At 37.8% G+C, this 13850-nt stretch overlaps 1 protein-coding gene across 2 annotated transcripts in view; it reads left to right on the top strand.

The window, feature by feature from the left end:
• The window catches only part of UBAC2 (UBA domain containing 2), an 88184-nt gene extending 74823 nt beyond the window's left edge, over positions 1 to 13361 (top strand). The window contains exons 8-10 of one of the 2 annotated variants that reach the window (XR_008533873.2): positions 9100 to 9219; positions 12495 to 12731; positions 13287 to 13361. Coding sequence is in view for 1 of the 2 variants with exons in the window: in XM_054628523.2 (XP_054484498.1) it covers positions 9100 to 9219; positions 12495 to 12602 (228 nt within the window). In the remaining variant the exon portion in view is untranslated. Of the gene's footprint in view, positions 1 to 9099; positions 9220 to 12494 lie in introns of both variants that reach the window. The other variant, XM_054628523.2, reaches the window with a different exon arrangement.
• The last annotated feature ends 489 nt before the right edge of the window (positions 13362 to 13850 follow it).

The raw sequence follows: 13850 nt of genomic DNA, 5'->3' as shown, positions 1-13850 counted from the left end.
AAGCCTGCGGCCATATATATGAAAATCTTCATTTCACTACCTCTCTATCTACCCTGTTGGCCACTTCAAGCTTACACTGTCTTTTCCCTCCTGTATTCTTGTTCTTCTCTTCCAGCTGCCATTAATTTTCACTGAGGCCAGAAACTCCTAAGATTGATACCACATGGTATCTCATATGTATATCTCATCTTCATCATATATGAGATTCTGCTGCTTGCAAAGACCAGACTTCTATAACAAAGGGACTTCCTCTTATTGTTTGTTCATTAGATGTCTTTCTCCTGGGACACAGAAGAGATGTCCTGTGGGTAGGCACACTGAGTATCTTTATTATTATGGGGAGCCTCATATCCTGAACAATTTGCAAGTTTTAGATTTTGTCAAGTAAGGACTGTGTGTCCAGATTGGTAATTTACCTTCTGGTTATATCTAAGCAATAAACTCCCAACCTTGGAAAAAAATAGATTAATGGAGCAAAGGTTTTCCTGGCTCAAGAGTTCTTCCTCAGGAATGTTATACTCATTCAGGAGGGTAGAAAAGAAATCCCCCAGTGAATATACTCGTAGACAGTCCAATTCTGCTTTTTCAAAGTGAAGAGCTAGACCCAGGCTTATTTTTTAGCTCTTCTACTGGTACTGAGGTGGCACTTCAATGAAGTTTTCTTGAATCACTTCACAAGTTTGAGTACCAGCAAGAAGCCATTCCAACAGATATTTTGAACCATGAAGACCTTCTACAACCTTTATACATTGCCAAGTCGACAAAACCCCTTGTTGTTACAGCCAGGACTTCAGATGGAAGCAGCTTTTCCATTTTGTTCCACAAATGTATGTATCATTGTCAGGAAGAAAACTACCAGACTGCTTTACCTGAATAAATGGGTAAGACTTTGAGCCAAGTGTCACACCAAGTCTTTTCTCTAATTTGGTTTCCATTCCAATCAGTCTGTGTTACTAAGGCTTCTTTGGGATTTTGTGACATATTTGAATAGAAACTGCCTTTAGCAACACTTGCATAAACTCCAAAGACAGTGATATGTAGGGTACCAATAGGATAAAAAAGCTTTTATGCCTAGACTCCAGGGAAATGTGTGCACAGGATTTGACATCATATTTTTTAAGAATTCTGTTAACCAGTGAGTGATTTACAGATTCATTTCAGCCCATGAATGATGCTTGTATGCTGCAACAGTAATCACTGTCGCTAAATTTAGACTCAGTATTCCATCACTCTTCCCTTCCTCTGCATGCCAATGTACACATGTGGACACATTTTGAAATAACAGACAGCTTCCATTTTTGTAGGGAGAACAATATCTTTTCCTTCAGACCTGTGTGTCTTAAATTCATCCTTTGCTTTTTTGTGATCTTCTGGCATTTTTCAAGCCTTGGTTATTCTCTGTAGTTGTTTAAAACTATTTTCTTTGTGTTGAAAATAAACTTGTATTTATATCAAGAGTGTATGGGGTGTAAAAACTGCATATGCTGCTGATGTTGGCATGCCTGAACTCTGGTTTTTAATAGTTTCATTTCAGTAATGTATTTGCAGCAACTGATAACCCAGTGCTATCTAGACATTCTGGATTACTTTGCTGTATGACTTCTTTCATGGATTCTAGGTGTGAAATTAAAAATGTTGAATTTCCTGTTGAATTTTCAGGTAATGAACAATTCATGACCATTTCCTCTACAGACTACCACAGAAACTTCAGATTTCTGTCTTTTTTATGGAAGTTGGCAATTCCACAAGGTGACAGAACTAGAGCCAGCAGACACTAGTTCAACTAGAATAAGCTGAGTGTGTCTCATTAACAGCCAGCTGTCACAATCACAAGATTGAGTTTCTCTATCTCCTACTCATTGGTAGCACTCTGCTCATATATTGAACAATCCTTTTTTCTCTTGGACTGGAATGATGAAATTCTTTTTCATTTTGACTCAGCTTTTGAGCTATAGCCTTTGAATTTGGTTTAATATTTGTAATCAGATTTCCTAGAGAAGCAGCGATTGGACAACTTCATAAAGCAAAACACTGTTTTATTTCAAAACAAAGAAATTGTTTGGGAAATAGAATATTTTTATTCTCCTATGTGATTGGTCTATATTCCTTTCCTCTGGCAATTTAACTAGAGGCAATTTCTTATAAAGCGCTTATGAGATAACAAATTGCCCCAGATGTTTCCAGAGTATTTAATTCACTGTTGTTGAATCAAGTTCTGTTTACAGAAGGCAGGGGTTTTTTAGGTGTACCTGTCCCTTCATTTCTAATGAACATGGTGCAAATAAGGCATCTGTTTTGGGGGCAGTTGGTTATTGGATTCCAGGTCTGCTTCTATTGTCCTTCCAATCTGCACTTAGAGAGTCTTGATGGCCAATTTCTTCTTCCAGAGTGCCATTTTCCATAGTATGTAGTAAAAAAGAAGCCTGTGGTTCAGATAGTACATGGTCCTCCTTAATATATAGGATTTGTGATTTGAACTCTGATACTTACACATGACAGCTGTGAGCTGGTTCCACCCTTGTTCCTTAATGTGCTGCTGTGGTGGCTTAAGCCCAGCCAGCAACCAAGCACCACACAGCCGCTCTCACCTCCCTCTGCCACCCTGGTGGAGTGAATCAAAACTAGGGTGAGATAAGAACAGTGTAATAATTGAAACAAAGTAAAATATAGTAGTAGTAATAATAATAAAAATAATAAAATTTTTAAAACCCACAAATATGTGATGCACAATACAGTTGCTCACCACTGGCTGACAGAGGCCAAACTCCATTCCCTAAACTGGATCAGCCCTCCTTTTGGTTAACTCACACAGTTGTATATCCTGGTCATGGTATTCTGTGGTGTGAAATGTCCTTTTGTCCAGTTCGGTTCACCTGTCCCAGTTATGCAACCTTCCAGCCTTTTTTTGACTACCTCCTCACTGGCAGAGCATGAGACACACAAAAAATAGTCCTTTACTTAAGATAAATACAGCTTAGCAAACCCACTTATATCAGTGTAGTACCAACATTATACTGAATCCAAAACACAGCACTACCAGCTGCTGAGAAGAAATGAACTCTATCCCAGCTGAAATCAGGACAGATACCTTAAGAGGTGCTACAGGTGCAAAGTGTTGACACCTTGAATATTGACTTTGAGATATTAATAAATGGAAGCTAATCCTATTTGCAGCCTAAGACAGAACTTGAACCTTCACATCCCACAATGGGATGCTGATCTGTTCTTTTCCCTATGTCATCACAGACTAGTCTTTTATATACTAAGGGATGTGCTTATGTAGTATTTTGAAAGATTTAGGTTTGAGTTTCCTTTGTGCCAAGAGTTTGTTATCTCAACTTGTCAAATCAAAACAATTTTAGAACTCTGATTTCTCACTTTGGTTCCAGTCTCTTCTTATTCCTTATTACTCTTTGAAAATTTTTTTGCATAGAAGGTGAGTGAAGAATTATCTATCTAATCATTATGCTTCAATACCAGTTCAGTGTCACAAGTCCAGATCCAAAGAGCCATGGGGTAAGGATTAAAACTGACTCTGTTTTGTGCAAAATATCTAATACAGAGCTAAAGTTATTTCCCCAAGTACAGACTCTGTGCTCATGCTGGTGGACCTGCCTTCAGCAGCTGGAATACTGGAACCTCCCAGTGCATGAAATCCCTTCCATTGTCTCTCAGGCAGCTTCAGAAGCCAGATTAAGGTGTTCCTTCTAGATTTCAAAGGAAATAGCTGATCAGGCTTCAGAAAAGACCACATGTGGATTTCTGAACTTGTGTGACATATGAGCTCCTCAGGGACAATGCAGGCATCAAAGTTCAGGATGCAGAAACTAAGAACTGGAGACAGAGCCTTTTGGCTGAATAGACTTGTCTGTTGGATAAATTTCCAGGAAATTAGAATATCATTAGAAATTGCTGGAGTGCTTTACTTCGTGAAAAAATCTTTCTGTTGTTAAGAACAATGCTTACAACATTAATACTGTTATGTCTCTACCCCCTTTTAAAAGAGGGAAGTTATTAAAGTAAGAGGAAAAAAAACACCAAAAAAAGTCTCCCCAAACAACCAAAAAACAGAAGAGTTTTATCATCACAAAAAGAGACAGGCCAGACCTTGAGTAAGTGTACTGGAAATTTCACCATTTTTCTCTCTTATGCAATGTTTAGGGCAGCAGACATCATGTCATCCAAGGCTATGCTTTTTTTTGTTTGTTAATTTCTATCATCAGTATATGGACTTTGGAGTCAATACATGGTTGAAAAATTTATGCCAGAAAAGCAAGTCAGCATTTCTTGTTTTCAGTAAATTTTGTTACGAAGCTTTATATGAGAAAAAAATAAGACAGTATTTATGTCTTTATCAAGTAAAGGTTTCTATACAGAGTGGAATATTTTACAAATGTAACTTTAAAAGGTGAAATGCAAAGCAATTTCCTTTTTCTTTTTTCTTACTGTAGTTATTATGTTAAGAACAGGACATATCAGGAGGTACTTCCTGTTTGTGCAAGTAGATGGCAAGTTGGCATTAACCATGTACAGGAGATAACATTATCAAAATATCTTAACCACGTGCATCACTTTCAAGAGGATTTTTTAAAAGCCTTTAATTTCTTTTGAAATTAATGTAAGTAAGATATGTGCATATCTGAAGGCTACATAACTAGATATTTGTCAATTGTCCACAATTCAGCACTTTCATTTGTGAAGCTTTGGATAAGAAGTGCTTTTACAAAATATGCCATGGCAGGTGTGTATATGGGAAACAGGTTGAGCTGTTTTTCAAACAGAGAAGAAGGAGATTATCTGAAAAGAAGTGGCATAGCTAGGTTTTAGCAGGCTGTACAGTCAGAGACATTTGCTAGTTCTAGATATTTCTTCCTTATTCTGCAGGAAAGGAGAATACGTCTTTCCTGTAAACAGAATTGTCCCAGGCACCACTAAAAGAAAGAAACAACAACCCAAATTTTAAAAAAGAAAAACAAAATCAAGGATGTGACTTCAGAAGGCTCAGCTTCTGTACGTAAAGCCTTGGCAGCTATCCAGGAGTAAATCATCAATATGGCATTTCCTTAAAACCTTCTCTGTAATGAAGAGCTGCTATTTTCCCCATTTCTTTAGTTCAGTCCATTTGTAAATCTCATTCTTTGGTCATCTAAACTTACGATGAGTTTGTTGTCTTCCTGTAACAGAAGTTCCAACATCATCAGTGTTCTCCTAATCCATTTCCAATAGTGATTTATTAGAGACCAGTAAAATTACTTCCTTGGTATGTTTGTCTCCTATCAGGCAGTAACAAAGAACTTAAAATCAACTGATTCACCCAGTTTGTGCTGCTAAACAAAAGGAAACTTCTGACTTTTTCTAAAAAATTACAGCATAGAAATAAAGGGGGGAGAAAGTCTTACAGGCCTTTCTTAGGTTTGTCTTGTCACCCTTCTCATCAAATAATTAATGAAGCAGTACTTCTGTCAAATCTTTTTCCTGATGACATGTCAAAGTCTCAGCTGGGAACAGAGATAAGGGCCCAGGCACCAAATTGTGCACAGCATTTTTATGAATCATGGTCTAGAATTTTTCAGTGCTCCACATTCTCTAGCAGAACACCTGTACTGGCTCCTCCCTGACACCAAAGATCAAGACCAAGAAAAATATTGCCTGAGATAATCTCAGTGCAAGATCTCCCAAGTGTATCAGTTGTGGAATCTAGCTCTAAATGTAAGAGGCTTAAGGCATCCTCCTTACCTGGTCCTGGGTCATGTTAGGTCTCAGCCCCCAAACCTTGTAGAGTTGAACTTAATTCTTTTTATAACAAACTGCCAACTGGAATCACATAAGAACTGCCTGGATTTCACTAAATGGATTAGACTGGCACACTGAAAGTGTTATCACTGAAAGTGCTGCTCAGGAAAGGAGTTCCCATAGTTGACCCTGGAGCATCCCCACTACTTAGTGTTTTGGACCACTCCAGAGACCTCTTGTTGCCTGAGACAAGGCTTCTGTGGAGAGTGGGAAGATTGGTGTGAGCTCCTCTGTGCTGAGGGTGAAGTATGGTGTGAAATGCTTAAATACAGTTTGCTCATTTCCCAGGAGGAAAGCATCATTTACATAGATTAATCAGACTGGATATCTTCATGTGAAATCTTCTTGACTTCTCACAAGTAAGTCTGGTGGCATAGTGTAAAACCACTGTGCTACAGAAATGATCCTGAAATTATGAAGGGGAGGTCTGCAAAATAATTTCTGTAAGGCAAGAATGAATACTGGTTTGAAAATCTTCTGTGCATTTTTTAAACTGGAATTTGTGATATTGGGTGCTTGGTATGGCTCAAGTTAAAACAGATCTTCATGTTTCTGCTGTGATAGTTAAGGTTGTCTGAAGGTCTTTGCAGTCACCATCCATACTGTAAATACATAGCCTTGATCTCTGTCTTCTGTGCATTTAAGACATTTGCTGCACTTCCCCGTTTTCCCTTACTTTTATGAGACTGATCACATTACCAGTCCCATAGTTCCTGCTGCAGTTGAATCCCTGCTCTTTTGAGCCTGACCTTGTGGATGTGTGTCATCTAATTAGAAGCAAGACTGTGAAGGGAAACAATTTTCTTTTAGTTAAGATAAATGATCCTAATGCACCTGGTTTTGGTGAAGTTTAAAAGACTACACAGATTAGTCGTGCACCACTGTCAGGGTTAATCCTAACCATCAGTGTTCACATACCATTAAATGTTGGCTATTTTCCTCTCATTAATATAGTTAAGAGCTGATACATTATGTTTACCACAGTTTTCAAAGGTAATTGAAATACTCGATTTTGATCTAATTGGTCTAGTCTGTTTTCTCTGGGAAGGGGTCTTCACGTGAAACTCTTTTGAATGCTTCAGTCAACATCTGTAATTTATTAAGGTATCTGCTGTAAACCTTCAAAACTAAATAGTTATATTTGTAAGGAAATGGCAGTTCTTATTGAAAAGAATGAATACTGTGTATGTTAATGCAAACTATATTGTAAGCTTAAGGTAAGGAAGTAGACGAGTCTGTAGTGTTAGGTGAGAGAGCACAGGACAGAGAGGATGCAAAACCAAACTGGAAGAGGCAGCTCAGTATTGAAGCTCAGGGCACTGCTGGAAAGGTATATTTATTTTGGTCTTCAGATACACTGAGATAAAGGTAAATTATTGTATATTGTAGATTTTGTATTTGATATACATTATTGTGTATGACTTACGGTGCCTCAAAGGGATGTGTCATAGTCCTGTTAGTATTTTTACCAATTCAGTGTGAATGACTTGTGGCAGCATTGCTTTCTCCTCAAGTCATCTCTAAATAGTAAAAACAGGTAAAGCAGCATTAGTGCAGTGTTCTCACTGAACTGTAGAGCTTAGTAGACTCTTGAGAAATTCAAAGTTCAAAGTTCAAACTCAATGTAATTCTTAGTTATGGGAAATTATATGCGGGGAAGTACAGGAGGCGATTCCCCAAGACCACGAGGTAGTGCAGTGGTGTCAGTCGAAGATCTGATCCCTCTTTCTCCTTAGGCTTATGCTCCAAAACAGTTCTCCTTTTTACTACACTGTTTGACTAACATGAGACTTCCACAGAATCCTTTGATCAAAACCTCATGAATGTTAAGCAAATATTTTATACAGTATGGGAAATGTAGACACATACTTTTAAAATTCAAATTCACTAAGAGTGGGATCTATGTCTTGAAAATGGGTGATGGCTTCTGGCTATTTCACATCTTCACAGGGAAAAATGTACTCTAGTATAGAAGGGACTAGAATATTTCTCAAGCTGATGTTTCAAGTCTCATGACTCTTCAAATGCTTTTTTAAAGTGTGCCATTGTACTGCCCCCTGTGGTGTCTGAGCTGGTTGGGTCTCCTCTGGACAGAACGGAAGGAAACAAAGGAAAGGGCAGGAATGCTAAATATTTTTTTTTTGTGAGCACATTTAGCTGTTGTTGATCTGATTGAGCAGAGGGTATTTAATGGTCTAAGGATACATAAAGGCAGGAAGAGCTCTCTGAGAGAAGAAAAGAAAAAGCTCTCGTAAGAGGAAGGCCTTCTGAGAAACAACGTTATAGAACTAAAATAGAGCAACTGGAGGAAGGAAGGCCATGTCCTATATATACAGAAAGGGAGGGGGATCTTCTCCATAGTAACAGGGAGAGCAGGGGAGGAGGGAAAGGACAACACGGACTGACAGACTGCAAAAGATGTTTCAACTATAGAAAAGAGAGATTGGGGTTTGCTGTTACCTGCTTATGGGATCTATGGGCTTTGAAATCCCTTCAAAAATGTCTGTTTAAGCTAAAGAAATGAAGATTAATTATTTCTGGACAATTATAAAGCTTGTATTTTAGTATTTCTTCTTTATGTTCCAAATATCTTGCTATTACAAGAGTTGGAGTTTGGTTGTTAAGAGGAAGTTTCAGTTCTGTGATTTGCACCATACCTATGTTACTGTTGTGTATTTGCATTATTACTATGTAGTTACAAGATGTTTTGGCACTGGTACATGGCCAGGTTTTGCAACAATATTTCATACACAGAAGTTAGGTAAATGTGGTCACTGCAAGTCACACCAGTGTCACAGGAATAGTCACTTGCATGGAAGTCCCAGGTGTCCTGAAGGTTGGGTTTATTGTTTCCTGATGTAATTTTACTGATGCACTGAGAAGCCCCTTTTGCTTTTTTCCCTTACTTATTTCTTGTACTCTTTTCCCCTCATTAACTTCAGCAGCAATTTTGTAAAGTACTTGCAGGACCTGCTGTTGCCCCTCTTGCCAGGACAACCCCTGTTAGTAAAGACAGCTGTCTTTCAGCCTCAGAAACCTAGCACTGTACTAAACCAGATCTATCCCAATGGATCTGAAACATCCCTTCCTCCTTCTTTTCCTTAGTTTGCAGTAATTACTTCAATTAACAAGTAAAGAAGTAACCAGTCCAGTTTTTGCTTCACAGGAGACTACAGCAGTTTTTGTTCTTTAAAATAAAGTACTTTATTTAAACATCTGCTTTGATATAATGTGGTACAGATGATCTTTTTGTTTAAAGCATTTGTAGTTCTTTTTGCAAAGACTGACAGTAGTGTCTGCTTTCAGGGTGGGATGATTAACTGGAATAGACTGTTTCCTCCTCTACGTCATAGACATAATGCAAATTATCAAGATCATCCATCTGAACAAGGCATGCCTCCACCTACTGAGGTTTCTGAAGAGCAGGTAAACACTTTCTATTTTAAAATGGCATTTTAAATGGTTAGGAATTAATCTCTACTAATTTTTTATCATCTGTTTACAAGGTTTCTCTAATGGTTTCTATAGCAGCAAAAATGAGCATATAAGGTAATGGTTGCAATACAGAGACAGCATATCATCATTACTATCCAAACCAGAGTTACAGAGCTACTTGGGAGTTTCTACTTTTATGCATTACTGCTTGTATTTTGTATTTAAAGATGTTGATGGTTTCAGTAGTGGAAACTATTCAAATCTGATAAAATAAATGTTTCAAAGAAGAATGATAAATAAATTTCATTATTTGTCATGTAGAAATCATCTTCACTGAAGTCCCCAGCTTAAGTTTCCAATTCAGTAATTTTGGGGTTTTTTTAAATAAAAATGTTATGCAAAACACACTTGGGCTAAAACTTGGATGTTTCCCTCAATAATGTGGTCGACTAATTCCTTATACTGATGCCACATACAAGACTGTGTCCTTTCTATTAAGTATAGATTTACACTTCTAGACTTTTTTCTGATAGTTTTTTCTTAAAAGAGATGATTATTTACTCAGAAATTTAAGAATTTAAGATTAGTGTTATTCCTGCATTCAGAATTTATTGCATGCAGTAAGGTCTCCAGGTTGTAGCCTATCTGCAGTTAGCTGTATTGGCCATTTTATAGTTTAAGGTCTCTGCTGCCCTTGAACAAGATTACGTTTCTTTTCCTTTTTCATAAGGAGATAAGTCAACAAATTGGTAGCAGCAATGTCATTTTTAGTTTAATCTGAGCTTCTCCCAAACAGAAGTCTTTTCTATGATCTGATTTCTATCTTAGGATGTTTGATTGTGTTCAAAATGTTCAAAAGTTTTTACTGCACTTTTGACTGCAAACCTTCAGGGCTACATCTAGAAAGGGGAAAAAAACCAACAACAGCAACAAAAAGAAAAACTCCCAAAAAACCAACAAAAACCTAACTAACAACAACAACAACAAAGAAAATAATAATAAAAACCCACACGAAAAAGCACATTCTGAGACAAAGCCCAGAAACTTCGTTTTGGCTGTCCTGAAGGTCCACTCAGTGCCAGTATGGGATGGACCAAAAGATTTCCCTGCTGGGTTGGCTTACTCCTTTAATTACTGGCAAATTCCGCTTATGGGGACTTCTATTTTTGGGCCAAAACTAATTAAATAGTTGCCAGTCTGGATTCTTACCCAAGGCCCAGATTTATGAAAGCAATATGCACTTATATTTTCTGATGCATTGAGGATGTAGGGCTCACTTGATTGCTGTCATTTGCAAGGCTCTCTGGTTACCCTGCAAAGAAGAAGTCATTAAAGCACCTTTGGTTTTTCAAGACTGTACTAATAATGACACAAGTTGTCTTAAAATGGCAGAAATGCCATCTGCTCATCACATTAAAGTTTGTGAGCATTTGCAATTCTTGTGGTGCAAAAATCTCTGCATTTCTTGTGGAGTTTCAGCACCTTTAGTTACTGTTGCCAGTTATACACTGTTTCCTGGACCTAGATTCCTTTCCTGTGGTTAAAATGTGCTCAGATGAAAGGAGGATTTTGTTATTCCCTGTGGTATTTGATGAATATTTCTGCAAATAGGAACGTTGCAATTCCATCCATCATTTCTTAAAGTTAGAATTCATGGCAACTGCAATTAAAGCTTTACTTTCTGAAGTGTGTTTCTGTGGTTAGCTTTTATTCCTCTGCCTGCCCTTTTTCTCATAAAAAAACCACGATCTTAGATGAAAAATAAGAGTTACAGGTTACAAAATTGAGTTTGGACTTAAATTGTTGCTGCAGAAGTGTTGAAAGTAACAATTCATTTTTCTCTCTATGAGAAGTTGAAAAAACGTGGCGGTGGATTGTAAGGTTGATGTTCTGACATCCAAGGTAGCTGTTCTCAAACGTGTTGTGGGGGTGTATTTATATTAAGAAGAGGAGGACCTGCGCCTCTGGGCAAACTTGGCACTTGTATATTTCTCAGGAAGTCACCAAAGCAGAGATGACTAAAAATACTGAAAGTTCTGGAGGTGTCCTAGAGGAAAGAAAAGTTGCTTTTTTGGTGGCAACTTTCTTTTAAAAATACTTTCAGTGCTAGTGCTGCACATTGGTCTTGCACCCTGGGAAAATTCCTCTTGAGATGTGTACAGCCTCCTCTGCCTTCCTGCTTCACTCTGCTGCTGCAGGCTCACTGCAGGCAGAGGAGGAGGAGTAGCAGTAGCTCTCTGACAGCTTCTGTAGCCCAGGACTTCCAGGTTCAGAGTTGTGGTGTCTGGTCATAAGACCCTTTGAAGCAGGAATAGGAATGCTTTATGCTGCCAGCAGCCACAGTTACTTTTACATGCCATTCCCTGCCCTCCCACACCTTTTTTCCACTTCTGGAAGATTAATTAAAAATTGAATGAGTTATATTGTGACTTTAAGTCATACCAAAGTGAGACTTTTAGATTTTAAATGTAATTTAAATTAGTAGTTAACCATATATTAAATTTGGATTGTCTTTTTACACGTGGTGCTTTAAATATCTGTTAACACAGAGCACAAAGGTTAGGTGTCAAGTATGTGATATTATAAAGAGGGCTGGTCAAGTGGTTATTGATTTAACAAAATCACTATCTTAATGTGCCCTTTTCCATGTTTTTCTTCTGTCAGATGTTATTGATTTTTGCTTTGCAGAAGTTTTTAGCAAAAAAATTGCTTTTTTCAGTATATGTAGAAGCCCTCCGAGAATTTTCCTAAACCAATCTATATTCTTCCTCTACTTTTTTTTAATAAACTTTAAGGTTTATTAAAAAAAAATCCAACACCTGAAATGAATAGTTTTGAGGGTTTTTTTTATGCTCTCTGGAGAAGTAGATCTTTTCAAGGAAGAGAGCTGAAGATTTATTCTGGATAGGTTTTCTCATCTGCTCTATAATTTTGTGTTTTGGTCAGTGTTGGTTTCTTGAGATCCTGTTCTTGTTGAGAGCAGCAAGACCCCAGGTCAGACTGTAATTATCATATGTGGTACCAGGCTTTGGATTTTACTCTTCTTTCAAAACTGGACCAGCCAGGAAAATGCAGGTGTGGCATTTTCTGCAATCAGCTTTGAATTAAGTGGTAGAAAGCAGTCATCTCTGGCAAGGTTTTGAAGCACGCTGTCCCTGATAGGTATTTGATCAGTGGAAAAGTAATTTCTGACATTATTGACTAATGTGCACACAGTGTGAACAAAACTCTGGTTTTAAAGTGGTGTTACTTCATTTCTTTTCCAGGTCGCACGACTTATGGAAATGGGGTTTTCCAGAGGAGATGCTCTAGAAGCTCTGAGGGCTTCAAATAATGACTTAAATGTAGCCACTAATTTTCTACTGCAGCACTGATGGTTTTGTGTGTGAAGGAGCTTCACCCGATGGGTTTGTACCTGCCTGGGAGAGGATCAAAGCCACCTGCTGGGCAGACTCACCAAGGTCAGCCTGCAAGAGCAAGAGAGACACAGCTCCACGTGACAGGTGACTCAGAGCCATGTTAAGAAATGATGTGAACTGTTCCCAAGCCTTTGGATCACTTGGTGGTTTCTAGTCTGGTTATCCTTTTCAAATTAACTTTAGTTTCTACTTGTTACTGGATATAACCTAAATTTATTTTTAAATAAAATAGTTGGGTTTTTTCTTGTAAATCTTTGTTAGATGTTATCAGACTTAATGACTAGGAAAAAAAAGCTCCAACAACTACAAAAACTAGATTTACCTGTCAAGAAAATCATATTTTCTTCATTTACAAGTCTAATTTCTCTAGCTTAAATGCTATTTTACAGTACTTGATTTTTTATTACAGTAATAAGAGGTTTGAAGATCACTTAATTTTCAACTCAATAAAGGGTTATGGGACTATTATGTCATTCTTTGCAAAGTTTTGTTAATGCCTGTAATATTTTATTTCTCAAATTTCTTTTTGAATAAAAGTTGTCATTCACCACATCATAGACAGATAGGGTGAGAGAATATTCATGTGTGTATGGTGAGCTATGGCAAGTGACCACTGTAAATTTGAATTTTTACAAACAGAGTGAATTGCTGTTCAAATACGGGTCATGAAGACACTCACTGGAAGCAATAAAGGTGAATTGAATGATGCAATAAGATCAGAACTGGAATGATGTGAATGACTTCCATGACTAACTCAGAGATGACTTCTGGAACAGTGGATGGATACAGTGTCCTATGTGCTGCTTTCAATTTTTTCAGCTGGCTATATACTGTCTTAAAAGGAAATTACAAAAGAGCTAACTTTTCTACATAAAAATCTAGTTTTCTAGTGTCAGAGATGAGGATGGCCCTGCATTTGCTGAATCCTCACTGTCTGGTCAACTTTGTGTTGACCGCTGGAGCATTAACATTAGGAGTGATCCAGGCTGGCACAGGAGGCAACAGGACAGAAGTGCCAAGTTTGTGCCATGCTGGGTTTGAAGCTTAGATTGATTCCTGAATCAGCTTGCTGGGCTTGACTCTCAGAAGTGCTCAGTATTAGCACCTTAGGAGTTGCAGGAAGGGAACATCTCTATAAAAGCAATCTGAAGGAATGCAGGATTCCAGAGTGCAACTCCATGAACCAATCTACACAAGTATCTT

This window comes from Agelaius phoeniceus, chromosome 2, assembly GCF_051311805.1.
Source record: "Agelaius phoeniceus isolate bAgePho1 chromosome 2, bAgePho1.hap1, whole genome shotgun sequence".
Classification (NCBI taxonomy): domain Eukaryota; kingdom Metazoa; phylum Chordata; class Aves; order Passeriformes; family Icteridae; genus Agelaius; species Agelaius phoeniceus.
The sequence above is the reverse complement of the archived record's forward strand: the minus strand, read 5'-3'. Positions and strand labels throughout refer to the sequence as shown.